General features: G+C 41.3%; 1 protein-coding gene across 1 annotated transcript in view; it reads left to right on the forward strand.

Annotated features, from left to right (window-relative positions):
• Positions 1 to 1,365: 1,365 nt before the first annotated feature.
• spock1 (SPARC (osteonectin), cwcv and kazal like domains proteoglycan 1) overlaps positions 1,366 to 26,647 on the forward strand; it is a 633,015-nt gene continuing 607,733 nt past the window's right edge. The window contains exons 1-2 of the mRNA XM_028812997.2: positions 1,366 to 1,643; positions 2,021 to 2,194. Of these exons, the coding sequence (XP_028668830.2) occupies positions 2,021 to 2,194 (174 nt within the window). The 5' untranslated portion in view covers positions 1,366 to 1,643. The remainder of the gene's footprint in view (positions 1,644 to 2,020; positions 2,195 to 26,647) is intronic.

Genomic DNA, 26,647 nt, shown 5'->3' on the forward strand with positions numbered 1-26,647 from the left:
ACGTTGCCCGTTTCTTTGTGCTCCTTCAAAAAAGCTTGAACAGCACATCTTGAAACCCCAGTCTGCTTTGAAATCTTTGTCTGGGAGAGACCTTGCTGATGCAGTAGGACTACCTTGTGTCTTGTTGCTGTGCTCAATCTTGCCATGACATGAAACTGTCTTCCACAACCTCACCTTGGTAGCAGAGTTTGGCTGTTCCTCGCCCAGTTTTTAGCCTCCTACACAGCTGTTTCTGTTTCAGTTAATGACTGTGTTTCCACCTACGTGTGACATTGATGATCATTAGCACCTGTTTGGTAGAATTGGTTGATCAGACACCTGACTAGAATCCTACAAAATCCCTGACTTTGTGCAAGTGTACCTATAAGAATTGATGCTGGTTTGAAGGCAAAAGGTACTAACACCAAATATTGATTTGATTTAGATTTTTCTTTTGTTCGCTCACTTTGCATTTTGTAAATTGATAACAATAAACAAGCATTATTTATATTTCTGAAAGCATTCTTTGTTTACAGCATTTTTTCACACCTGCCTAAAACTTTTGCACAGTACTGTATATTGTGAAGAAAAGCCAACTGATAGAGAATAATGTTTTTCATTTTTGGATTCGGTGCCCAAAAATATATAGTTATCAGATGAAATAATCAAAACATTTCTTTCGGTGCCAGTCTTCGAACTAAGCTGTGGTGCTGAACGGACAGCTCCCGGCTCCTCGAGCTAAACACAGTGAAAGTCGCAACGGCGAATTACTTAGTAAAGGGAACACTGAGGTCATTTTTATCTTAAGAAAAGCCCTCCTACAGTGAAGATCAGACTAAACTATTGTAATATATTTATAAACATAACACATGCGCAAAAAACAGTATAGACAAATTACAGGTTTCAGGGTTAGTTTGGTGGAGTTGTCCGAGAGCAGTAAATGTAATCCCGTTATGTTGGCTTTGATCGTTTCGGCAACTTTAATCTTTAAAACTCTGGAAGCTCTTCAACAAACGAAATCGCAATGTTCATTACAACAACAGCAATAATAATAATAATAATAATAATAATAATAAAATCCTTGTATTTTTGGATTTCATGCACGTTTAAGACCATATCATGTCTACATTTCCCGCTCGCAATAGGTGGATGGCAATTTCAGTTTCCAGTTCCCAGAACTCTGGAAGCACTTGGCAGCTTCATCTTTCCAGTTCTCCTCATCTCGATTTTATTTCCAGACAGCAGGTGCCACTCGCGGACTCCGCGTGCGTGTTCTTGACGAGGGGAGGTGGGGTTGCCGAGTACACAGGGGGTGTGTCTCAGCACCATTAGGAGGGGCTTGAAAGGGGGGAGGAGGGTGTTATTGTTCCGAGGATCTTGGTAACTGCGATTCGCTGTCACTTTCACGGTAGAGTTGAGAGGTGGCGCAAGATTGTTGCCTACGTTACTTTCTTTATTCAAAAAAATCGAAACAAATAAGCCAAAATAAAAGGAAAAGCATCTGGCTCTCTCGCTTGCAGAAGTGGAAGGCCGCTCTGGAGACACTGGAATTTTTTTTTATCGCGTTATTCTTGTGAAGGCGATCAAATAGCCGGAGTGGAGGATTAGAGAAGGACACAGTGTGACCCGATCTGAAGCGAGAGAAAACAGTGAGCACAGGAGAGGTATGTTCTCTGTCTTTCCCCTTATTTATTTCTGCGGGGGTGGCCAGATGCGTTAATCTACTGATCTGCTTTCAGAGTACAAAGGGGGGTAATCCTTTGCAGAGACTCTGCAAAGTAGAAGGTTTGAGCCGTTGCGACTCACGCTGAGATGTTTGATTATGTGCTAATATACACCTGCAGCCTTTGACGCCGGAAACCCAAATCCCCGTTTTTCGGTTTCTTTCAGGGCACTTACTGACTTGGAGGAATTGAAGGAAGCTTATTTTCCGGTCCATGTTTTGATGACGTTTGCCTTGGCATCCTTTACGCTCGTTAGCCTAATGATCCCTGTACTCTTGCGCCAGTCCTTTATTACGGTTTTGTCTGATTTGTTACAGATGCGGGTGCACTATCTTCTCGGGTTCTGTACGCTCTTCTTGCTCCAAGTTGAGTGCAGGCGCACTGAAATCATCACTGCAACCAGCAACAATGGAAATTCCGTAGACAACGACAAATGGCTAAGCACCGTCTCCCAGTATGACAAAGATCGATACTGGAACAAATTCCGAGACGTAAGTACTATGGGGTTTTATTTGAATAGCGTGCTAAGTGAAGGCGCCGTAAAACTGCGGTTCCAGCATCTCCTTATATAGCTGCAGAGATCAGTACGTGCTAAAAGTGTCGGTGTTCCCCTAAACTCCACAAGACAGGAGTTGTAAAGATTTGATCATCAGAAACAATTGCCGTTGACTGGGACATTTTTAAATCAGCACTAAAGAAGTTGTCAAACATTAGAAATGACTTTTAAATGATTACTGCTGTGAACAAGAATGGATTTAAATCATTGTCAAAGTTTTCGGTGTTTATGTTGGTGTTAATGTTGTCACTTATATAAGTGAGCACTCAGTTATCTCTCGGATGGTTTCATTTGCTGAACTTGGAGCAAGGTTTATTCTATGCTAAATGAAAAGTTAATCGTCTGATTACACCATAAAAATGAATGTGTATTTACGGAAATACTTCACTGCAGCGATGCAATGTTTCAAGCGCAGGTAAAGCTGGACACGCTGAAAGTCCTGCTGAGCTAGCTGGCCGTTTATGATGGGTATAATTGTCTGATACGTGCACGCTTAAAAATTATAGGATCAAAAGGGTTCTTCAGAATGATTGTCATAGGGGAACTAATTTTAGTTTCGAAAAGAAGCATCTAGAAAGAACCTTTATTCATTTAGATTATCTACTAACATCTACAAACTACGTAGATTTGTGAAATACCAGTGGGTTCCTAATTTTCAAAGACCTCTCTCTGCATACAATAACGCAGGCTTAATTTTTCCTTCCTTACTCTGTCCATATCCTGCTAGGTAGCCTTCCAGACATAAAGGATTTCTTTTATTGTCCACATATTATGAACCTTTTCAAATCCTAAAGAACTAACTTCATATGCAAAGAACCCATTACAGAGTTAAATGGCTCATTGTAAAGCAGTGGGTCTGGGGGGCGATACTGCATAACTCTACACCTTGCGTATCTGAGTGTGCATTACTGTTAGGAGGGAATCGGAGATTTCCTCTCTAAACAAGCAAATTTTAATCGATTTGTTTATTTAGTTATTTTTTATGTTCGACTTTTGGGATTAATATCTATCTATCTATCTATCTATCTATCTATCTATCTATCTATCTATCTATCTATCTATCTATCTATCTATCTATCTATCTATCTATCTATCATCGTTATATAGTGCCTTTCACATCTATCTATCTATCTATCTATCTATCTATCTATCTATCTATCTATCTATCTATCTATCTATCTATCTATCTATCATCTGTTATATAGTGCCTTTCACATCTATCTATCTATCTATCTATCTATCTATCTATCTATCTATCTATCTATCTATCTATCTATCTATCTATCTATCTATCTATCTATCTATCTATCATCGTTATATAGTGCCTTTCACATCTATCTATCTATCTATCTATCTATCTATCTATCTATCTATCTATCTATCTATCTATCTATCTATCTATCTATCTATCTATCTATCTATCTGTCTATCATCTGTTATATACTGCCTTTCACATCTATCTATCTATCTATCTATCTATCTATCTATCTATCTATCTATCTATCTATCTATCTATCTATCTATCTATCTATCTATCTATCTATCATCGTTATATAGTGCCTTTCACATCTATCTATCTATCTATCTATCTATCTATCTATCTATCTATCTATCTATCTATCTATCTATCTATCTATCTATCTATTATATAGTGCCTTTCACATCTATCTATCTATCTATCTATCTATCTATCTATCTATCTATCTATCTATCTATCTATCTATCTATCTATCTATCTATCATCTGTTATATAGTGCCTTTCACATCTATCTATCTATCTATCTATCTATCTATCTATCTATCTATCTATCTATCTATCTATCTATCTATCATCTGTTATATAGTGCCTTTCACATCTATCTATCTATCTATCTATCTATCTATCTATCTATCTATCTATCTATCTATCTATCTATCTATCTATCTATCTATCTATCTATCTATCTATCTATCTATCTATCTATCTATCATCGTTATATAGTGCCTTTCACATCTATCTATCTATCTATCTATCTATCTATCTATCTATCTATCTATCTATCTATCTATCTATCTATCTATCTATCTATCTATCTATTATATAGTGCCTTTCACATCTATCTATCTATCTATCTATCTATCTATCTATCTATCTATCTATCTATCTATCTATCTATGAAGCTAGTGGATTGAAATTTTTACAGTACACACAGTATTTGGACAAAAAAAAAAAGATGTAGTAGCCTAAAAAAAAATCATATTTTTAGGTGCAGTGGTGACTCTGTGGCTAAAGGTTCTGCGCTGTTATTTTCCCATTTGTGCAAGATGAGATTCTTCTCCTTCAGACACTTGAGGAAGATCCGTAACCTGAGAATTGCTCCGGGGTGCTGTACAATGGCTGACACTATGTTCTGACCCCCAAAGGTCATGTGAAGAGACATTTTCCCCTCAGGAGTTAACAGAGCAAATCAAAATCAAGAAGTGAATGGTAGATTCTTCTTACACTCTTAAAATAAATGTGTCAAAGCGGTTCTTTCAAGCAGTGCCATAAGTGAACCATTTTTGGTTCTCAAAACAACCAGCCACATCAGGATTTAATAAACAATAATCTAAACAATGTACAGAAGTTATTTAAAAGCAATTAAAATGTTAGGTTTTATCATAAAAATAATACGTATAAGTAGAGGGACATCAGACAGCCTGTACAGCCCACTAGTGCATTGTGTGCAGTTCTGCTCAACTCATTACAAAGAGGACAGAGCAACACTTGACGCTGTGCACAGGAAAGCAAGCAGGCGCACCCCAGGACTTGAGAACGTGTCCTTCTCTGACAGACTCCGAGAATTAAAGCTGTTTAGTGTCAAGCAAAGAAGACTGCATGGGGACCTACTATAGGTCTTAATATTTCTCAAACCAATTGATAAAGTAGGTCTGGCAGAATTCTTTAACATTAAGGGTGAATCGCATACTCATGGTCACTCACCGGTCGTTGAGCAGTAAAGACTGCATGGGGATCTAATTCAGGTCTTCAGGACTTTCCAAGACATCAATAAAGCAGATCCACCAGAATTCTTTCAACATAAGGTTTGAATCACATACGTGAGGGTGCGTTTGGAAATTAAGGGGAAGTGCATGTGGGACTGAAGCCAGGAAGCCCTTCTTCATGTAATTCAGTTCATTAAGATCCTCAATGGCATCACAGAATTCTCGAACTAAACAGTGAATTAATACTCGAGGACATCAGTGAAAATGAAGGGGACCTGCATGTAGGACTGACCCCAGATAGCATTTGCTTTCTCAGAGTTGTCAGAATCTGGAGCAAACTACTTGAAGGAGAAACACTGACAACCTTTAAGAAGGAACTGGATGAGACACTGGGACAGCTTAGCTATTAGCTGAACAAACCAGATTTGATGGACGCATTGGTCTTCTGTCATTTGTCAAATTTCCTATGTTCTTATGTAAGAATGTTTATTTATTTAGATCTGTATGCAAGCTCCATAAATAACTATGAACAGGTGATTACAGATTTGTGAAATATTAATGGATTCTTGTTTATAAAAGGACACAATCACACAGTCAAAGCTGAGGTCTTCTTAATCTGCTAGATCTCTGACCATACATAGCAGATTTCTGTTTTGTCCACACATTGTGAACCTTTTCAAAGTCCAAAGAACCAACTTCATACACAAAGAGCCCTTCCCAGAATTAAATGGGTCTTTGACAGGCAAACGTTGAACCGAAAACCACACAACCCAGCCAGACACCCTTTCCCTCATAATAATAAAGGTGCCAGAGTGGTTCTTCAGGGAGATGCCATAAAGGAACCCAAAAGATCCCTCCACATGAGGGTTCCAGAAAGAACCTTTCATTTATTTAGATTTGTAACAAACTCCATACAGTGAATTCCCATGAATAGATGGTAACAGATTTGTGAAATACCAAAGAGTCTAGATTTTAAATGAACTCCTGCTGCATACAACCCCACAGGCTAAGCTTTGGTTTTCTTTATCTCTTAGTGTCTCGCTTAGTAGCCCACCAAACATGAAGGATTTCAGTTTCTTTTTTTTTCTACATATAGGAAAGTTTTTCAAAGCACAAAGAGCCAACTTCATATGCAAAGAACTCTGCCCAGAATGAAAGGGTGCTTTGTCAAGCAATGAGTAGCAGTCTGGAGCCGCTCACATTCACACCATCGTAGGGACGGTGATTTGTTTATTTTTTTTTGGTGGGGATTCCAGGAACGCACCCAGCCTTGGCCCTACTCACACCCCTCACACACAGAGACACGAAATAACAGTATATAACCTAATAAAGCTGTTTTTTAAATGAAACAAAAATATAAGCAACAAATGGACAAATAACCCTCCCTTTCTCCCGCGACAATATCAAATACCAACACACCGATAAACACTAATGACAAAGTCCTTAACACAGTCCAATGCAGAGGTAATGGATGAAGTGACAATCCAGGGAACAGCTCTCTGTAAGTAATTTATTAAACAGCCCTACCAGTAGCCCTGATGTGGCGAGGGGTATTTTGATTAGGGAGTGCTCCCTTCGATGATGGCGATGGTAAATCTAACACGCTACTCACACGACAGGCAGGTAAGAGACAGTCCATACATTCATACAGGCGGAAGATGATGTAGATGGCAAAACAGACGGGTGAACACAAACACAAAGACTGACCTCATTTGCTGCTTAGCCAGCTCCCTTTTAAGATTCCCGCCGGCCCCTCTTGCCCCCCAGCAGCCCATGCGTTCTCCTCAATGTCCAATCAGGGCAATACCCTTAGGGTCAGCTGGGAAATGGAGTCCTTTAAGTTGTAGCACTGCTAGAAATGGCTCAATGACTATTCATACATCTCAGTAATAACCATAAATGCGTAAAGAACTAGGATTTTTTAAGAGTGTAATGACCCCATTTTTTTAGAGCACAGAAAAAAAAGGTTGTTGGACCTACAGATCAATTTATGCCAGCCATTCCAGAATGATAAAGCCTGCTTCTCCGACTCTGTCATTATTTTTGAGGTGCCTTTCTCGCCATTTTGCTTTTCGTTTTTCTTCTTTACACTTTTTCGTCGGTGAAGGCGACTCTCTCAGTGGGTGCTTTACTCCTCCTTGTGTGTCTCCAACTTGCCCCTCCTCTTTCATTGCATCACCCAAGCCAAACTGACCAATCAGATTGCTCTGAGGGTCTAGCCACACAGAAGACACAGGGACTGGAATTGTAAGCTGCACCTACATGAGAAATACAGCAGCCACAAAGTGAAATCCAGAATTATGAAATACATGTAGTGCAAAAGATAAAGATGGATTCATACTTTTAAAAGAAAAAAGTGAATGTTAAAAATGGTAATTATTTTCTACTTAAGGACAGCTATGAAAAGGATGAAGAATGGAAAAGCTGTTGGTCCAGATGACATACCTGTGGACGCATGGAGGTGTTTAGGAGAGATGGCAGTGGAGTTTTTAAAAAAATTGTTTAATGGAATCTTGGAAAGTGAGAGGATGCCTGAAGAGTGGAGAAGAAGTGTACTGGTGCCGATATTTAAGAATAAGGGGAATGTGCAGGACTGCAGTAACTACAAGGGGATAAAAGTGATGAGCCACAGCATGAAGTTATGGGAAAGAGTAGTGGAAGCCTGGTTAACAAGGGAGGTGATGATTAGTGAGCAGCAGTATGGTTTCATGCCAAGAAAGAGCACCACAGATGCAATGTTTGCTCTGAGGATGTTGATGGAGAAGTATAGAGAAGGCCAGAAGTGTCACAAGTGTCTGGTCAAACTTATAGGTAATCTAACTTAGACACCATTAAAATATCCGACTACGCCACCCAGTTTTATTAAGAGACTGGGAACTCCTGAAATTTACCAATAATAGCACACAGGTTTCTTTAAATTGGGCGGTGAGTAAACACACAATGAAAGACACAACAGTAATTTCTGGAAAAGGCAACAGTAAGTTCTATTGTACAAGACAATATAAGGTACATTAAAAAGATAAACGAACATAACAGAACCTAAACATATCAGGAATTAATTTCCTTTTTTGTAAAAGGAAAATACATAGTCCACACTCTAAAAGTCCGTAAAAACAAGAATTGGTGGATACAACCTTTAGTGGTGCAGAGTCCAGTTTGGGCACTGTGTTACCCCAACACTAAATTGTTCATGGATGCACTCTGTTCCCCAGCAGAAGTTGTGTCAAATTGTTGACTCCCTGTCAGCGTCTCTTCGTTGTTCCTTTTTCTTCCACTCTGGGCTCCTTGGGTTGCTGTGACCTAGGCACGGCTCATTCCTCGTCTGTCAGCTTTACTGGGTCCTCTCATGCGGCTTCCCTCTTTCGCTGGACCCACAACTGGCGTCTCCTTGTGGAGCTGTCTCTTCCTCCCTGGAAGTAAATGTTGCCGTCCTTGTGCCTCACGTCGTGCCAGCCAGGTACCCTTGTCTGCCTGCGAGCCCCTGTGCCCTGTCCGAGTGTCTTGGCAGCGTTTCCTGTGGACTCCCCCTCTGCCTTCTGCTGGCCAGCAGTTTATATTTACTTCACCCCTCTGTTGTCAGTCCTGGACAAACAGTTTAATCAATGGCACATCTAAATTGCCTGGGTTTAACAATTAATAAAAACACAAGTTAACAAAATGTATGGTTACCAAACATTAATAAGTACAGATATGCTGATTCGGAACCAATATTTCCAAGCCAGGTAAATACAGACATTCTACCAAGGCCAGACTTCAAAGCAGTGATTCTCTTGCAGGACAGCAAATACCATTAATAAGTACAGATAGCCTTTTAACTTCTCACCCCCCCTAGTCCCAACAGTGGGTGCCTAATGGAACCACCCAATGCATAAAAAAAAAATGTAAAAGTGTCCCCCTCTGACAGAAGGAGTTGCATTGCGTCTTTGTGGACCTGGGGAAAGCATATGACAGGGTGCCTCAAGAGGAGCTGTGGTATTGTATGAGGAAATCAGGAGTGGCAGAGAAGTATGTAAGAGCTGTACAAGATATGTACGAGGGAAGTGTGACAGTGGTGAGGTCTGTGGTAGGAGTGATGGATGCATTCAACGTGGAGGTAGGTTTACATCATATATCGGCTCTGAGCCCTTTCTTATTTGCAATATTGATGGACAGGTTAACACACGAGATTAGACAGGAGTCCCCGTGGACTATGATGTTTGCTGATGACCTTGTGATCTGTAGCAATACTAGGGAGCAGGTTGAGGAGACAATGGAGAGGTGGAGATATGCTCTAGAAAGGAGAGGAATGAAGGTCAGTAGGAAAAAGACAGAATACATGTGTGAAAATGAGAGGGAGGTCAGTGGAATGGTGAGGATGGAGGGAGTAGAGTTGGAGAAGGTGGATGAGTTTAATACTTGTGATCAACAGTACAGAGTAATGGGGATTGTGGAAGAGATGTGAAAAAGAGAGTGCAGGCAGGGTGGAGTGGGTGGAGAAGAGTGTCTGGAGTGATTTGTGACAGACGGGTATCAGCAAGAGTGAAAGGGAAGGTCTACAGGACGGTAGTGAGACCAGCTATGTTATATGGGCTGGAGACGGTGGCACTGACCAGAAAGCAGGAGACAGCGCTGGAGGTGGTAGACTTAAAGATGCTAAGATTTGCATTGGGTGTGACAAGGATGGATAGGATTAGAAATTAGTACATTAGATGGTCAGCTCAAGTTGAATGGCTGAGAGACAAAGTCAGAGAGGCGAGATTGCGTTGGTTTGGACATGTGCAGAGGAGAGATACTGGGTATATTGGGAGAAGGATGTTAAGGATAGAGCTGCCAGGCAAGAGGAAAAGAGGAAGGCCTAAGAGGAGGTTTATGGATGTTGTGAGAGAGGACATGCAGGTGATGGGTGAAACAAAACAAGATGACGAGGACAGAAAGATATGGAAGAAAATTATCCACTGTGGCAACCCCTAACGTGAGCAGCCGAAAGAAGAAGATGAAGATTGGTTAAACTATAACAAACACTGGGCTACAACATTCACACAACAAGAAAACATTTGGTCAGACATGAGGAGGATATGGTGGCTTACGAACACTGAATGAAGTACAGTGTAGCAGTTTACCTCACCTTCGGTTACTGACATTATGCTTAATAAATACTTTTTTTACACCACAATGGCATCCTGAAAGTCTCTATTTGCTCATAGTAAATGAAACAAGAGCGCAACATAAAGGTTGACATATTTCCAAAGGGCAAATAGCATTAACACTAAATTGTATTTTGTATACAAAACAAGCAAGCTAGATAAACTTTTATATAAAGTACTTCCAAAGGCCAAATGACATTACAATTAAATTGTGTTTTTCTATCTGACATTTATCTTTGTTTTAGGACTTGCCTTGGGGCCCCGCTAGTCTTCCAGCTTTCATTCTTTCTGAGTCATCAATTGCAGTATTTACTTCGGCTTCTTGATTGCTTTTCAGCTCTAATAGTCTGATTCAATGCTGCGCTGGTGTCAGAGGAATTACATTTAGATGATGAGATTAAGTTTAGATTTAGGCGAAACAGACCACGTTGCTGTTGCTGATATACAAGATCTATTAATACAAGGCGATTAGAATGCTTCCACTTGAAACTTAGACAAATCACCGGATATTTGAAGATGCATTAGCCTGTGATTCTTTGAGGAGATGCGTGGATATGTGTGCCGCTGCACATCTGTTCACTGTGCTGGGCTTTTTGATCCATATATAGATGTGTTTTGCAGCGGTGGATGTTCAGGAAATCTTCTCAGACATGCTGGTTATGCTTTGAAATATCCAATAACAATCCCGGTTGTATTCTGTTGTGACACTCATTATTAATGATGCCTTTCACGTTTCTGTCTCTTCTTGGCCAAAAATATCATCTAAGACTATGGCTTCTTTTGTTCATTCCTTGGGACCTCTGTGCTGATGGTGTGTTACAGTCTCGTATGTGTGTGTGCGTGTGTGTCTATCTGTCTGCAATATGATGTATGAGTACAGTGCATGCTGGAAAACCTTTAGGAATTTTAACCTTGTACTGCACTTGATGATCATTAGCTTGATTGCTACTAAGAAATGAAAGATTCTGAAATACGTCAGTGGTTCTTACCTGCTGCCTCTAACTGGACACTGAGACTGCAGTGTCTTCAAAAGGGTTGGTTGTATTTCTTAGGTCATCGTAAAGGTAGATTAGCAGTATATGACACACACACACACTTTGGGGATTTCATGTCCAGTTGCATTTGTTCATTAGTGCCCACTCTCATGCCAGTGTTATACACTACCCACGTTCTTAACAATTAAAGTACCAGAGTGGTTTTTCAGTGCATTGTTATAAGGCAGGGGTCTCAAACTCCGGTTCTGGAGGGCCGTGGTGTTGCAGGTTTTCATTCTAACCCTTTTCTTAATTAGTGGCATGTTTTTGCTGCTAATTAACTTCTTGTTGAATTCATTTTAATTGACTTGCTCTTGAAGACTCAGACCCCTTAGTTGTTTCTTTTTCCTTAATTAGCCATCGAACAAAAATGAGATATAAAGTGATCCAAAACATGACCAGCAAAGTGTGTCCCATCATACAATATCTGAAAATGAAGAAATATGAAAGTCTCAGGAATGCGGATCTGTTCAGATCCCCAAAACATTTGAACAGTGCTCTTAGAAAATAGAAAGTCAACAATATTTGAAAATGTCTGCTATTGCACAATGAGAGAAAGAACGGGTTTAATTAACAACAGGAATCGGCTCCTAATTAAGCTACTGGTTGGAGTCCAATTGGTGGGAGCTTGAGGCCCTGGCTTAGTTGGTCTTCCGTTGGCTCACTCACTTCACATTTAATTTCTGTTTTTGTTAAACTCTGGCCCAGTTAGACGACATTTGGAGGTTTTTCTCTCACTGGCCCAATCTGGACATTTAGAAGGAGGTCTAAAATCTTTTAAAATCTTGCCATTTAAGGAAAGAAATGAAGCAATTCAGAGGAATGACAAAGAAATTCAGGGGAACACATCTTAAAAAAACAAGTCAATTGAAATGAAAGGAAAAGGAGTTAATTAGCAGCAAAAATTGGTCACCAATTAAGAAAAGGGTTAGAATGAAAAAATGCAGCCACTGTGGCCCTCCAGGACCGGAGTTTCAGACCACTGCTATAAGGGAACCATTTTTGAACCATCCACAAAAAGGTCCCCGAAAAGAAACTTTATTTATTTAGATCTGATGCAGGTTCCATAATTAGCCTCAACACTGAGTTGTTGACTTTCAAAACATCTCTTACTGCACACAGTAGCACAGGCTAAGTTCAGATTTTTGTGATATGTTAGTAGCTTGCTATACATTAAAGATTTCAGATTTTTTTTCTACAGATTAGGAACCTTTTCAAAACCCAAAGAACTAGCTTCTTATTCAAAGAACCCTTCCCAAAATCAAACGGTTCATTGTCAAACGGTTGATCTACCAGAAACCAGCAGAGTGCCATTTTAGGTCCGTTATTTTTAAGGTTGCCCTTGCAGCTTGAGCAGCGTCTTGGCCTGTGCTCTATACTGCTTTGTCTCCACGTCTAGGCTCTGACCCCTAGAGGGCACTGCTTCTCTCTCTTTTTTTTTTAACTCGTTCCACAGTACGTTCGCTGTGCCATTTTGCTCGCCGTCCTCATCTAGCAGCACCAGGAGGTCCATTTGACCATTTGACATTGACTTTGCGACGCTGGGTCAGGAGATTACGGCCGGGGGAGGTCTTTACTGTGTTGCTCATTTGCCACTCGTTATCTTCAGACGGGCTGCAAGTATCGGGGTCTTTTCAGGTGTGCATATATAATAATCCGTTCGCAGGAATTGAACTTTACGAGCAGTTCTGTTCTGGTTTTATGTATTTAGCCTTTTTTCTTCTTCTTCTAACTACATTAAAAGAGTGCACTGTCATGCTTAAAAATGACCATATAAAAGAAGCGATGGTGGGTTTATTTTTTTATTTATTTATTCACATAAATCAAAGCTAATCTCACTGTGTGCGTTAAATGCAGTGGTAGTCTGTCTGGCTGTGTGAGGCTAAATTACATCTTACAAGGCTTGACACAAAACAACGTGCGATCGCAGCGAGGGTCCATTCTGTTTCAAATCGAGGAAATATTAAAATAAATATATGTTCGCCGATTTTGGTCTCCATTCGCGCCTTTCGCTATAAACACCGAGATGGAGCTATAATTAATGATAAAAGAGAATCTCTTAAAGGAAGGTATAAGCGAGCCCTACTGAGGGAATTTGAAAGCTCATTAACAGGTAGCATATAAATCGAGGCACTAACGAAGCCAGCCGCGGATATGCTCTGATTTAGGGCAGAAAGGACATTTTAGTGACTTTAATTGATATCAGGGGCTCGCGCAATGCAGACAGGCTTGACACTCTTTATACTGACATCAAGGAGGCACTCTGAACCCGACATTTTAGGGGAGTGGAGCCTGTTCAAGCAGCACTGTGCGCAGCGGCAGGAACCTGCAGCCTCTAACATTGTACATGAGACTCCAACACTGCAGGAGTCCGTTAATATAAAAGACAACGTCTGACCGAGAGGAAAACCAAATGGCCTGGAGCGGCATTCAGCCTCGAAACACTGCCTCCCTGAGGTTATGGGGGATATTTCTGACAAAATCAAATAAATACGGAGATAAGCAAAAAGTACAGTGAAATGTAACGGTAAAATGAATGTAACACACTAACTGTGAGTGCAACATGACATCTGCGGGAAATGGAAACCAACTTTTTTCTCATACCCAAAAATAACGGTTCTGTATTAGCACTTTACTGGGTAGTGTGGCTCCTCGCCTCCATTGCTTGGACCAAGTACCATTCAGTTCCGATATGTAACTGGGTCTTTGAGCTTTCACAAGGTTCCTATTATGTGGACAAAACAGAAATCTTTAATGTCTAGTGGGTTATAGATCAGGAAAACCTGAACTTAGCCTGTGCTTTTATCCTTCCAAATTCATGAACAGTTTGGTATTTCACAAATCTGTTATTATATATTCATATAATTATGAAGCCTGTTTACGGGCCTGAGTGAATAAAATTTTTTTGGAATGTTCAAGTGGATGGTTGTTAAGGGACCCAAAAACAGTCCCCTTATGGCATCGCTTTGAAGAACCACTTTGGCATAAGAGTGAGATAGCACAGTTAACGAATATCTGTTAAACATTCTTGAAAGGCCAATGAGATGTAAGTCAGGGTTTGGGGTCAAATAAAGTAAAGGACCAGAAAGGGGGTCCTCTGGGAGTTGCGTTGTGCAGAACTGCAAAGTACTCAGGTGATAAAGCTGCTAGGAGACGCGTTGTAACCGTTTCTTGAGTATAAGGTCAACCTCATTAGTTTCAGCTGCAGTATATGTATTAATCTATATGTTTATTTAAATGAAGTATAGCTTTCAGGAAAACAGCACCTTTGCTTCTCAAATTTTGTATGTGCTCTCGTTGTCAATGCCCGTCCTTTTTGAATTCTTTTTTTACCCACGGTAACATATTCAAGCTCATAAAACAGACCTGTTCCAAACCTGCTCTGATCGTGTCGCACCCATACTAACCAATCAGGACTCATATTTTTCCTTCAAACTCTTTTTTATTCAAGTCTTATCGTACAGGTTTGTAATCGTGAGGATCAAAGGTGAGTGTGCTGGATCGCGCATCGTTTTGAGTGCCTCTGCTTGTAGATGTTTAATTAAGATAGGGTAGCAGGGTGTATATTTAAGTCATCCTGAAAAGATCCGGCCATGATGACACCAATGCGGACCTAATAGGCTCTCCTCAGCCCCTTACGAATTCGCTGTTGGGGAAGTGAGAGAGCGGCGGCACGGTGCTGCTTCGCAATTAGAAGACCCGGGTTCGCTTTCCGGGTCCTCCCTGCGTGGAGTTTGCATGTTCTCCCCGTGTCTGCGTGGGTTTTCTCCGGGTGCTCCGGTTTCCTCCCACAGTCCAAAGACATGCAGGTTAGGTGGATTGGTGATTCTAAATTGGCTCTAGTGTGTGCTTGGTGTGTGGGTGTGTTTGTGTGTGTCCTGCGGTGGGTTGGCACCCTGCCTAGGATTGGTTCCTGCCTTGTGCCCTGTGTTGGCTGGGATTGGCTCCAGCAGACCCCCGTGACCCTGTGTTCGGATTCAGCGGGTTGGAAAAATGGATGGATGGATGTGTGCTTGGTGTGTGGGTGTGTTTGTGTGTGTCCTGCGGTGGGTTGGCACCCTGCCCGGGATTGGTTCCAGCTTCGTGCCCTGTGTTGGCTGGGATTGGCTCCAGCAGACCCCCGTAACCCTGTGTTCAGATTCAGCGGGTTGGAAAATGGATGGATGGAAGTGAGACAGCAGTAGAAGGTTGATGAATTTTTTTAGGAGTGATTTAATAATTTCTAGCAATTTTCATTACCGACGTTAAGAGAGACATTAAACCATACAGAACAACTTCTATTACTTCTATTAATGGCGTTTTACTGGGTTGTCTTGCTCCTCATAGAACCTTGCTTGACAAAGATCCATTTCATTTTGTGAGGGGTTTTTGTGTATGAAGTTTTTTTTTTTAGCTTTTAAAATCAGAAGGAGAACTTGTTATCTATTCATGGTTTCTTACGAAGCCTTTTACAGATCAAATAAAGGTCTACAACTTACAAGTGGACAGTTCTTCTGCGAACCAAAAATAGTTCCCCTATTGTATTGCTCCGAAGAACTATTGGCCTCTTTAGTATTTTAAGAATGCACAACAGATTCTATAGCTGCGGACCTCCAGCGTTCCACTCCATTGAGAAAGTCGTCGCTTTATATTGTATCGGGCACCAAGGTGGACAGGCCGAGACACACACCGAATGGAAGTAAAGCCCAATAACGGGCGCGATTATTCCACAACAAATAATTTACAGCAGCCTCTAGCAGAATCAAACTCGCAAACACCCTGTTTAAATAACAAGTCACTTCACTAGGCAGGTTATTTCACTCTCGCGGTGTCCCCGATCGTTGCAGCGTCTCGTGTCGTGCCCCTTTTCTTGCAGTTACCCCGTTATCATCTGCAAGTCCGTATTTATAATGCCATGGGATTCTCCACCTGCCTTCTCGGGCCTTCTCAGACTTCGTAGGAATAACGAGAAAGTTCCAGAACTTCCTGGATCGCAGCACTCGGCACAACAGTGAATGCCCTGCTGTCAATCACATGTCCAGAACCCGCCCATCTCTAGAGTGACGATGTTGACTATTACAATATTATACGTCACTGTGGGGAAGACTCACGTAAGATTAGGGTTGGGGGAGGGTCAGCCGACGCTAGTTAAGTAAACCAAATGACAAAATCCTGCAAATCCAACTGGCTGTCCAGCGGAGCTCCTGAATCGCGGGAGGTCCCCAACTTTAACCACTTTTGTAATGCAGTTTTTAAAGCACATAAGACTCTTGGGGAACTAAAAGATGTGCAACGGCACGTGAGCTCAGACTTTGAAAATAACTGAAAATAACCAACTAAAACATTTTGCCAATGACACAAGTGGGATTTTTTCCATTCTAGTGGGAGATTCCGTTTAAAGCGTATTTGTTTACAGATTAGACCCTGAGGAAACCCAAACTGTACCTGCACTCAAAAAATTCTTGCTGGAGTTACTTAACTGCATATGTTATGTCAACAATTTCCACGAAAAGGAGTTGCGTAAATTTTAAATCAAAGTATTTTAGTATTGTCTCCTAAAATAAATTACACACAGTGAACACAATGTGGCCAAGTAAGAGCAATAACATTTACTTATGTTCAACAAACTAAACTAACACAACCTCAGCATTGTTTTATTTCACTGGGTTTAATAACTCCAATACATACATTTTTTTAGCAGCATGAACCAAATGGACTTACACAAAAGTTACTTCACAGCATCTTGTATTTCCTTAGCTGTAGATAGCAATACTAATGAATTATAATCTTGTGTAATAAATATTCAAACCATATCAACACTGTTCAATTTATTGAGTGTATTCATACATAAGATAATTAAGTTATATTTTGGTTCATTGCATTTTTCATGCAATCTTAACATTAATTAAATTGTTGTTTTGGATACAAAAAAAAAATGCATTTCTGATGTAGGTTGGGCGGCGTGTTCCAAAATCAGCTTCCACAACTCTGCATGTGTACAGTGCCAACGTGTTTGAATTCTTTATGATGTTCTACTTTGTCATCTACTCTTTGTCTTTTATTTCCGGCCCTTGGCACAAAGTCTTATCTCGCGAGACGTGAAAATGTCTCTCTGAGAAAATCACGTCTCGTCTCCTTTTTTTTTTTTTTATAATAGAGAGATACAATTCAGTAATCTTTATCTGATTTACGTTTGTGACTTTGACATGCTACGTTTGCAAAATCAGGTTGGCTTTATGTGATTTATTTGGATGTGTTTCATGCACTAATTTTAGGTTTTCTTTCCTCATTAAAGCATGGGGCTAAATTTATTCAAGTGTAAATTGCTGTCTTTGATTATTTTGAAGGTTGAGGTGTGTGAGGGTGAATCATATATGCACGCTTAAAAATAAAAAGGTGCCAAAGTGGTTCTTCCAAGCGATGCCATACAGGGACTATTTTTGGTTTTTAAAGGACCTTCCACATGGAGGTCCCAGAAGGATCCCTTTATTTATTGAAATTGGTAACAGGTAGCATAAATAGTCGTGAAGAGATGATAGATTTGTGAACGAGTTTCTGATTTTAAAAAGGACTGTCACTGCATATAATAACTCAGGGTGAGTTCAGCTTTTCTTGATCTGTTTTATAGCACCAGGGTAGCCCACATTAAGGGTTTCTGTTATCTCCACATACTAGTAGCCTTTTTAAAGCCTGAAGAACCCATCCATCCATCCATCCATTGTCCAACCCGCTGAATCCGAACACAGGGTCACGGGGGTCTGCTGGAGCCAATCCCAGCCAACACAGGGCACATGGCAGGAAACAATCCTGGGCAGGGTGCCAACCCACCGCAGGACACACCCAAACACCAAGCACACACTAGGGCCAATTTAGAATCGCCAATCTACCTAACCTGCATGTCTTTGGACTGTGGGAGGAAACCGGAGCCCCCGGAGGAAACCCACGCAGACACGGGGAGAACATGCAAACTCCACGCATGGAGGACCCGGGAATCGAACCCAGGTCCCCAGATCTCCCAACTGCGAGGCAGAAGCGCTACCCACTGCGCCACCGCGCCGCCCGCCTGAAGAACCTATACTTTATATTTCAAAAATCCATCCCAGAAAGAAAGCATTGGTTCTATGAAGGGCCACCCAACTCAGTACATGGTCACTTAGGGACTTACAGCGCAGTTCTGATTTCATGTATTTGCTCGCCAAGTTATTTTTCATCTTTTTCTGTAAGCGTGGCTTTGAATTGTCAGCAGTCCTGTACATGCTCCTTGATTCACAGCGTTTGTTTTCATCGTAGCGTGAGCTGCATCTCACTTTTAGTTTCCAAAATAAACTGTCAGGCATAAATTTAGCCCTCAAAGCAGCTGACTTGCACTGCGCTTTATTTAACCGCTTACTCGAGTAGAAATTCTACAGCAAAATGTTAGCAACAAAAGCTAACGTGTTTCTCTACTCGCGTCTGCCAGCCTTCAGTCCCTCCAGTCTTGGTGGGTTTTCGGGGGTCTGTCTGCCTCAAAGAGACCCGTGAGGTCTACCTGGTGTTTTCAGTGGACAGTGCCGACCTCTGAGCTTGAACCACGCATGCACCGTTCGGGTCCCATCTATGGGGAATGACGAAAATACAAATGGACGTAACTTGAATAAGCGCTACACAAGAGCGGCAAGTAGTGCGGGAGGGAACAACACAGTGGAGAGCAGCAAAAACAGAACCCGCGTCCGACATTCTGAGCGATGGACACAGGTACAGATAGAGAGTGTGAAAAAGTCAACGCTTACAATGACACTTGATAGCCGGCAGAGCACAGTCTGCCATGTCAAAGATGAAAAACAAAGCGAGTCTGATCCTTCAACTATCTATTTTGAAAGTCAGAGAGAGAAAGAGCGGGGAAAGAAAAATATTCTGGCTTCCAGTTAATTTTACAATATCGGGTATTTTCAGCTATTAGCGTAAAACTAAGAAACATGAAAGCAGCAATAAAAACACATCAACCACGTTAATTGTTGCAGACCCTTGCCACTCTTTTATCAATTTAACAATATTTTAGCAAAAAAAAAGCACATGTTTTCCATATTGTGAGCAAACAGGTCAGGTCAAGTTGGTATAGCAGGATGCTGCACCCAACACGCGACGAAGCTGCTCGGGATCCCGGTTAGCAACATGCAGTCCAGTCCCATCCATCCATTTGAGTACTGAGAAAAGCGCTATACAAATGTAATGAATTATTATTATTATTATTATCCAACCCTTGGCAATTCTAAATTGGCCTTGGTGTGTGTGTGTCCTGTGGTGGGTTGGCACCCTGCCCGGGATTGGTTCCTGCCTTGTGCCCTGTGTTGGCTGGGATTGGCTCCAGCAGACCCCCGTGACCCTGTGTTCGGATTCAGCGGGTTGGAAAATGGATGGATGGATGGATGGATTATCCAACCCGCTATATCCTAACTACAGGGTCTGCTGGAGCCAAACCCAGCCAACACAGGGCGCAAGGCAGGAACAAACCCTGGGCAAGGCGCCAGCCCACCGCAGGGCACACATACACACCCACACACCAAGCACACACTAGAGACCATTTAGGATCGCCAATGCACCTAACCTGCATGTCTTTGTACCGTGGGAGGAAACCGGAGCACCCGGAGGAAACACACGCAGACACGGGGAGAATATGCAAACTCCACGCAGGGAAGAACCCGGGTTGATAACTGCGAGGCAGCAGCGCTACCCACTGCGCCACCGTGCCGCCCAGTCCAGTCCCACCCTCCGGAAATGACCGTCTATCTGCAGCAGCCAGGTGTAAGGTGGGCGACCCATTGGCCTAGTTCGGCCACTCGGGTCCACAACACATGAGGATCACCCTCAGGGAATCCCGCCACATTGCTGTAGTGCCGTAACTGACAATGCCGATAATGTGCCTCATTTGGGACTCCGTGAACATTTGGCCCAAAGTCAGACCAGCGGTACCCAACGATTCTCTGAAGGGACGCAGTACTGAGAGGGCGTGTTGGGGCAAAACAAGAGAAAACTTGCACTGCACTTCTCTAAAAATTAAGATGCCAGGTGCGGTTCTTCAGAGCGATGCTATAGCGATGCCAAACAGCCATCCACATGAAGGTTCCAGACAGAACTTTTGTTTATTTAGATCGGTTCCATACACAAACGTGAAAAACTGATATCAACTTAGTGAAATACCAATGGGTTCATGTTTTTAAAGGGGATTCCAGCTGAACAGAGTCTGGGTTCAGCTTTTCTTGATCTTCTTGTATCCTTTTAGGCAGCCGTCTTACAGATTTCTGTTTTGTCCACATATTAGGAACATTTTCAAAACCCAAAGAAGCAGTTTCTCATGAAAAAAAAAACCTTCCCAGAATGAAATCATGGTGGCTTTTTACTTTATACCAAACGTGTAAGTGAGGAAAAAAAACTTTAAAATGTAGCTACTTACCCCCCCCCCCCCCAAAAAAAAAACCAAAACATATCCAGTATATGGCAGAGGGGGCACTTTTCTTGTTATTCTTGTCACTACAGCTGTCCCGATGTTACGGACCCCCGAACCTGCCACTGGATCTTCTTTTCTTTTACACTGAAGCGTATGCGACAAGAAGCGCCAGTCGATTCAACTGGGTTGCCAGGTCTTTCAAAAATGTCCAGTCCAATGACAGCTGAAAAACCCGCCATAGTACAGCCCCATGAATGGCGTGTGCTTCATTTAGATGAAAAAATCTAAGAGCCTGGGCGGTTTGGAGGATATTTGGGTGGTCACCTTGGAGTCTTGAGGGCGATGGAAAGCGGTATTTGGGTCCTTGGTGTTTCAAGTACGGCACAAGACCGGTGGAGGGAAGAAAGAAAGGTGAAGGAACGAGTTGCACGATTCACTTTTAAAAAAATAATAATTTTAAATAAAAACCGTGTACCGTTTTCAAAAATAGACCAATTTGGCAGAAAACCCGCACATCTGACAATCCTGTGGTCGAACTGCATATTTGATCGACTTTTCAGAGATTCCTCCTGCCTCCTGAGACTTTTAGGGGCTCTTTTGCATTTTAGGTCTTTCCGCTGCCGGGTTCTTAAGTTACATTTGCTTGTTACCACTCACAACTCGGTTGCTTCATTAGCATATGCATTACCCTCTGACGTGGCACGCGCAAAGCTCCTCCCACCCTCCGCTCTATTCCTGAAGGCCGCTGGCACCGCTATACTTTTTATTTTTCTGCCGGTCATTACACTGTTATTTGTCATTGTGCAGCACTGGTCACCATTGCTTTGTCTTACATCAGGATATTCATGTTCCGGTCCTGTTGGGCCGCAGTGGCTTCAGGTTTTCATGCTAACCCTTTTCTTAATTAGTAACGAGTTTTTGCTGCTAATTGACTTCCTTTGCATTAATATTAATTAGATTGCTTTTAAAGACTCATGCTCCTAATTGTTCTTTTTTTTTCTTTAATTAGCAGTCAGACAAAAATGAGATACAAAGTGAGCCAGCACATGACCAGCGAACCTGTGCCCCTCATGCAATATCTGAAAATAAAGAATGGTGAAGGTCTCAGTAACGTTGATCTGCTCGGGTCCATTAAACAGTTTGGCAGTGCTATTAGAAAAAAGAAAATCAACAGTTTTGTAAATGTCTGCTGTGGCAGAATGAGAGCGCCAACAAGCCATAGAATAAAATAAATGAGCTTAATTAACACAAGGATTTCATTGTAATGAAGATACTGGTTGGAGTGAAATTGATTAAGGTTTGAGGCCTGGACTTAGCTGGTCATCTTGCTGGCTCACTTCACATCTTATTTTTGTTTGTTTGCCACTTATGGAAAAAAAAGAAGCAATTCAGAGGACTAAGTCTTAAAAAACACGGCAATTAAAATGAAGGAGAAAGAAGTCAAATAACAGCAGAACTTGGTCACTGATTAAGGAAAAGCTGCAGCCACTGTGGTTCTCCAGGATCAGAGTTTAATATCCTTGTATTATATCATCATTTTTATTTGTTTGTTCACCATGAAAACAAGAGATTAAATTTTTTTCCCAGTCATCACTACAAAACACACAGGGTAAGTAACATAAAAAAACTATTCAATTTCTTTAGTAGAGTTTGAAAATGCAATGCCATGCTATATTATATTTTGTCATCTTATGGTTTGCTTTATTTTTCTCCATATTGTGGAAACATCGCCCACCCAAAAATGATACAATTTACTATTCCAGGGTAATGTGTACCACAGCCCTCTAAATGTGACACAATGGCTTCAGTCAGCGCTAACCTCAGATTTGTAGAATTTCTGGTTCTGATGCAATGACTTTCCAATGCCTTGTGGTGGCGCTATGGCAAAGTGAAACTGCACGTTGTAGCATAAAAACACATAGGGAGACATGCTGCCTTCACTTTCTCTGGGCCCATTCCATCATTGATGGAGTCTACTCATGTCCTGCTGGGCTTGCATGTATTTTTTTTGTGCTTGTTCGTTTGAGTTGGCTTTATTCACAGTAGATGCCTGCATTGCCTTTGTCCATGTGATGCAGACATCTAATCCTTAAAGTAGATGTTGTGACTCAAATCTTATTGTATTCATAACTTCAGCTATTAGTTTTTGGGTGCAAAAGGAATGGCACCAGCCTGCTGTGTCTGATAGACTGTGGCAGGGCAGTTGGAGTGACAGAAAGTGACACTAAGAACTTCATATACGATACCTGAGCCCCCTCATTGTCCTGTTTTTATCTTTTCCAGTGTGTTCAGAAATGTAGGAAGGTATCTGGAATGCCTATTGTGTTTGGAGTATTCTTGAAAATTCTGTAGTGTAGTCATTATGAGAAAGAAGAACATGAGAAAAAAATGCTGATCTGAACAGGCCATTCAGCCCAACAAGGCTCACCAATTCTATACAAGTAATTTCTCCAAAATACGATCAGGTTGAGGTTTGAAGGTCTCTAGAGTCCTGCTCTCCACCACATTACTTGGTAACTTACGTGTCTGTGGTTCTCTGTGTAAAGGAAAATTTGTGCAAAATGTACCTTTAAGAAGCTGCTGTGTATCCCCATTTTCTTGATGAACTAATTTTAAAATGACAGTCTCGATCCACTAGACTAATTCCTTTAATAATTTCAAACACTGCAATCATGTCTCCTCTTGATGTCCTTTTTCTGAAACTGAAAATGCTCAACTTCTTTAATCTTTCCTCATCACTCATCCCCTCCGGTGCTGGAATCGGCCCAGTCGCTCTTCTCTGGACTGGACATAGCGCTGCTGTGTCCTCTGCTGCTTAGGCATTTGCACCAGAGAGCAGGTGGAACAAGCCTAAGCCCGGGTTTTGTTTTCCAGTAAGTTTTATTCTTTAATGAAAGGCCTTGACACCCAGCATGAAATACACAGTGAGTTCTTGCACTAAATGTGAAAATGGTGCCAAACTGGCAATGCATGATATGGCTTTGGTGATGCAGCAGTCACTTATTAGCTTCAGTGTGAGTTGGCATGCAAATGTAAAGCTTCAGCCGGATTCCAACTGAGTGCCAGCGCTTATTGACAGTGCTTATTGTGACTTGGGGTCTTTGACCTCTTGTTACAGTACACTATAAGCAGTGTGACAGATACTTTAGAGAAAAGTAAAATCTCAAGCAATACTAAAAAAAAGCAACAAAATGGACAATTAGCACCTCAGTCATTTGTGTCATGATATACAGCGGATAAAAAAAAATTCAGATCCCATCATTTTCTGCACATTTCATCGTGTTGTAGATTTAATTTTAAGAGGATAAATGTGCAATTTTTACCCATCAATCGACACTCAATAACCCATAATGTCAAAGTGAAATCATGTTTTCAGAAAGGTCTGCAAGCTTATTAAGAATCCAAAACTGAAATCTCTTATTCATAGAAGTACCCATTTCCTTAATTCAGCACAAGCAACTGCAGCCTTGTGTCTTCTTGGATAAATATCTACAAGCTGTGCACACCCGGATTTGGGAAGTTTATGCCATTCTTCCTAGTCGATCCTCTCAAGCTCTGTTAGATTGGAGAATTATGGAGGGCACTGTATTCTTGAGAACCTTGAATGCTGCTGACATTTTCTGTAGTCTTCCCCAGACGTGTGCCTTGAATGCTGCTGACATTTTCTGTAGTCTTCCCCAGACGTGTGCTTTGACACAAACCTGTCTTCAAGCTCTGCCCCCTGGCCTGGTATTTGCTCTGAAACACACTGTCAACTGTGGGGGGGCTTCTCTAGACAAGTGTGTGTCTTTTCTAATTATGTCCAATCGACTGTGGACTCCAAACAAGGTGTGTGACCATCAATAGAATGAAACGCACCTTGGCCAAAATTCATGTAGCATAGCAAACATTATTTAACATAAGTTTGATAATTTTTGAAAAAATCCTAAAATCCTGATTTTGCTTTGTTCATTCCAAGGTATTGAGTGTTGTTTGATGCAGAAAAGAATAAATTTAAATGATTTTAGCACAAGGCTGCAACATAACAAAATAAGAAAAATAGTGAAGGAGTCTGAATACTTTCTGAAAGCACTGCATTACAGGTTGTGGTTTGTGGGTGGTACCCCAAGAGGCAGGACCACCATGATGTCACCATTGAAGGGCCTCCCTCAGACGGGGGAGCACAGTACTTTGATTGTCATTTGGAGGATGCGCTTTTGTAAGTGTTGATTTGCACAGACTTGACTATGGGTTTGTAGCTCATATTTGCTTGATTTCTTCATACACCCTCATTAATGTCATAGTAATTGCCATCCTCTTCAAGATCAACAGTTCTGACCACAAAAGAGCACGGTTGGTTTGTTTCTATAAGGTGTGTGTGTAATTGAAAATAAATACTTCAGGAGGGGAATTTATTGTTAAGGTCTTCGTTATAAACTCAACATTTCATCTTCACTCCTCCAAATGACAATCAATGAACCATTAAAGTACCAACTCGCCTGCCTCGCATGTATAGGCTGAGAGGGCGGTCCTTCAGCAGTGACATCAGGGTGATCCCGCCTCCTAGGGGTTCCGCCCACAAAGCACAAGGAAGTTAGGAGAACACAAAATAGATTGAAACTACTGTATATAATAAATAAACAGAACAGTATTAACATCCATCCATCCATTATCCAACCCGCTATATCCTAACTACAGGGTCACGGGGGTCTGCTGGAGCCAATCCCAGCCAACACAGGGCGCAAGGCCGGAAACAAACCCTGGGCAGGGCGCCAGCCCACCGCAGACAGTAATAACAGAATTTATATAATAAAAAACATGTACAAATAATAAATCAGAAATACCAAAAAGGACAAAAGAAATCAAACATAAGACCAGGAGCACACCCTGGCTTTAACAGTATAACTGGTGTAGAAGCCGAGCACTTTGCAGGTTTCCATACAAACTCACATGGAGTTCACTAGAATTTTCTACCGATTGCGAGAATCTAAATTCCATTTGTATTAATCAAAGACAAAGCTGCTTTTAAAACCTGGGTAGAGTAAAACAACAAATGGAGTGTGTGTGTGTATGTGTGTGTGTATGCGTGTACACTCCCTTGACTCGATTCACTGGCTCAGGAATCTCCGAGTGATAAAATGTTATGAGTAGGCCATAATTTGTATTCGTTTTCTTAATTAAGAAGCTTCTCCTAACTTGACCAGGATTTAGGAGAATTCAGGAGCTGTCCTAACTCACTAGGAGCTACCGGAACATGGCGATCAGGCAGAGGTTGACACGTTAATTCCAGGAAAGGCAGAATATTTTGTAAATGCCAGACCACAATGGACTTGTAAAAACAGAGCCAGTCATTCCATTAGGCTGCATAGGGGCCCCATTTATGAAATTTAAGGGGCATGTACTTTGGACACTGAGGGGAGCTGTTCTGGTAACTCAAGGAGCATGTGCTTCAGACACCAAGTGAGTCACCACCCAACCAAGGTCTTCGAAGGCTAATAATAACACTGAATACAGTGGAACCTCGGTTCACGACCATAATTCCAAAACTCTGGTCGTAAACCGATTTGGTCGTGAGCTGAAGCAATTTCTCCCATAGGATTGTATGTAAATACAATTAATCCATTCCAGACCGTACAAACTGTATGTAAATATATATATTTGTTTTTAAGCACAAATATAGTTAAACCATAGAATGCACAGCGTAATAGTAAACTAAATGTAAAAACACTGAATAACACTGAGAAAACCTTGAACAACAGAGAAAACTAACACTGCAATAGTTTGTGCTATAGCGCTACCAACCGCTGGCTAAAAACACTTTTTTTTAATGAGTTTTAAGCACAGGGAAAAAAAATAAACATTTGAAAAAATCCATAATTTAATAA

This window comes from Erpetoichthys calabaricus, chromosome 11, assembly GCF_900747795.2.
Source record: "Erpetoichthys calabaricus chromosome 11, fErpCal1.3, whole genome shotgun sequence".
NCBI classification, from domain to species: Eukaryota; Metazoa; Chordata; class Cladistia; order Polypteriformes; family Polypteridae; genus Erpetoichthys; species Erpetoichthys calabaricus.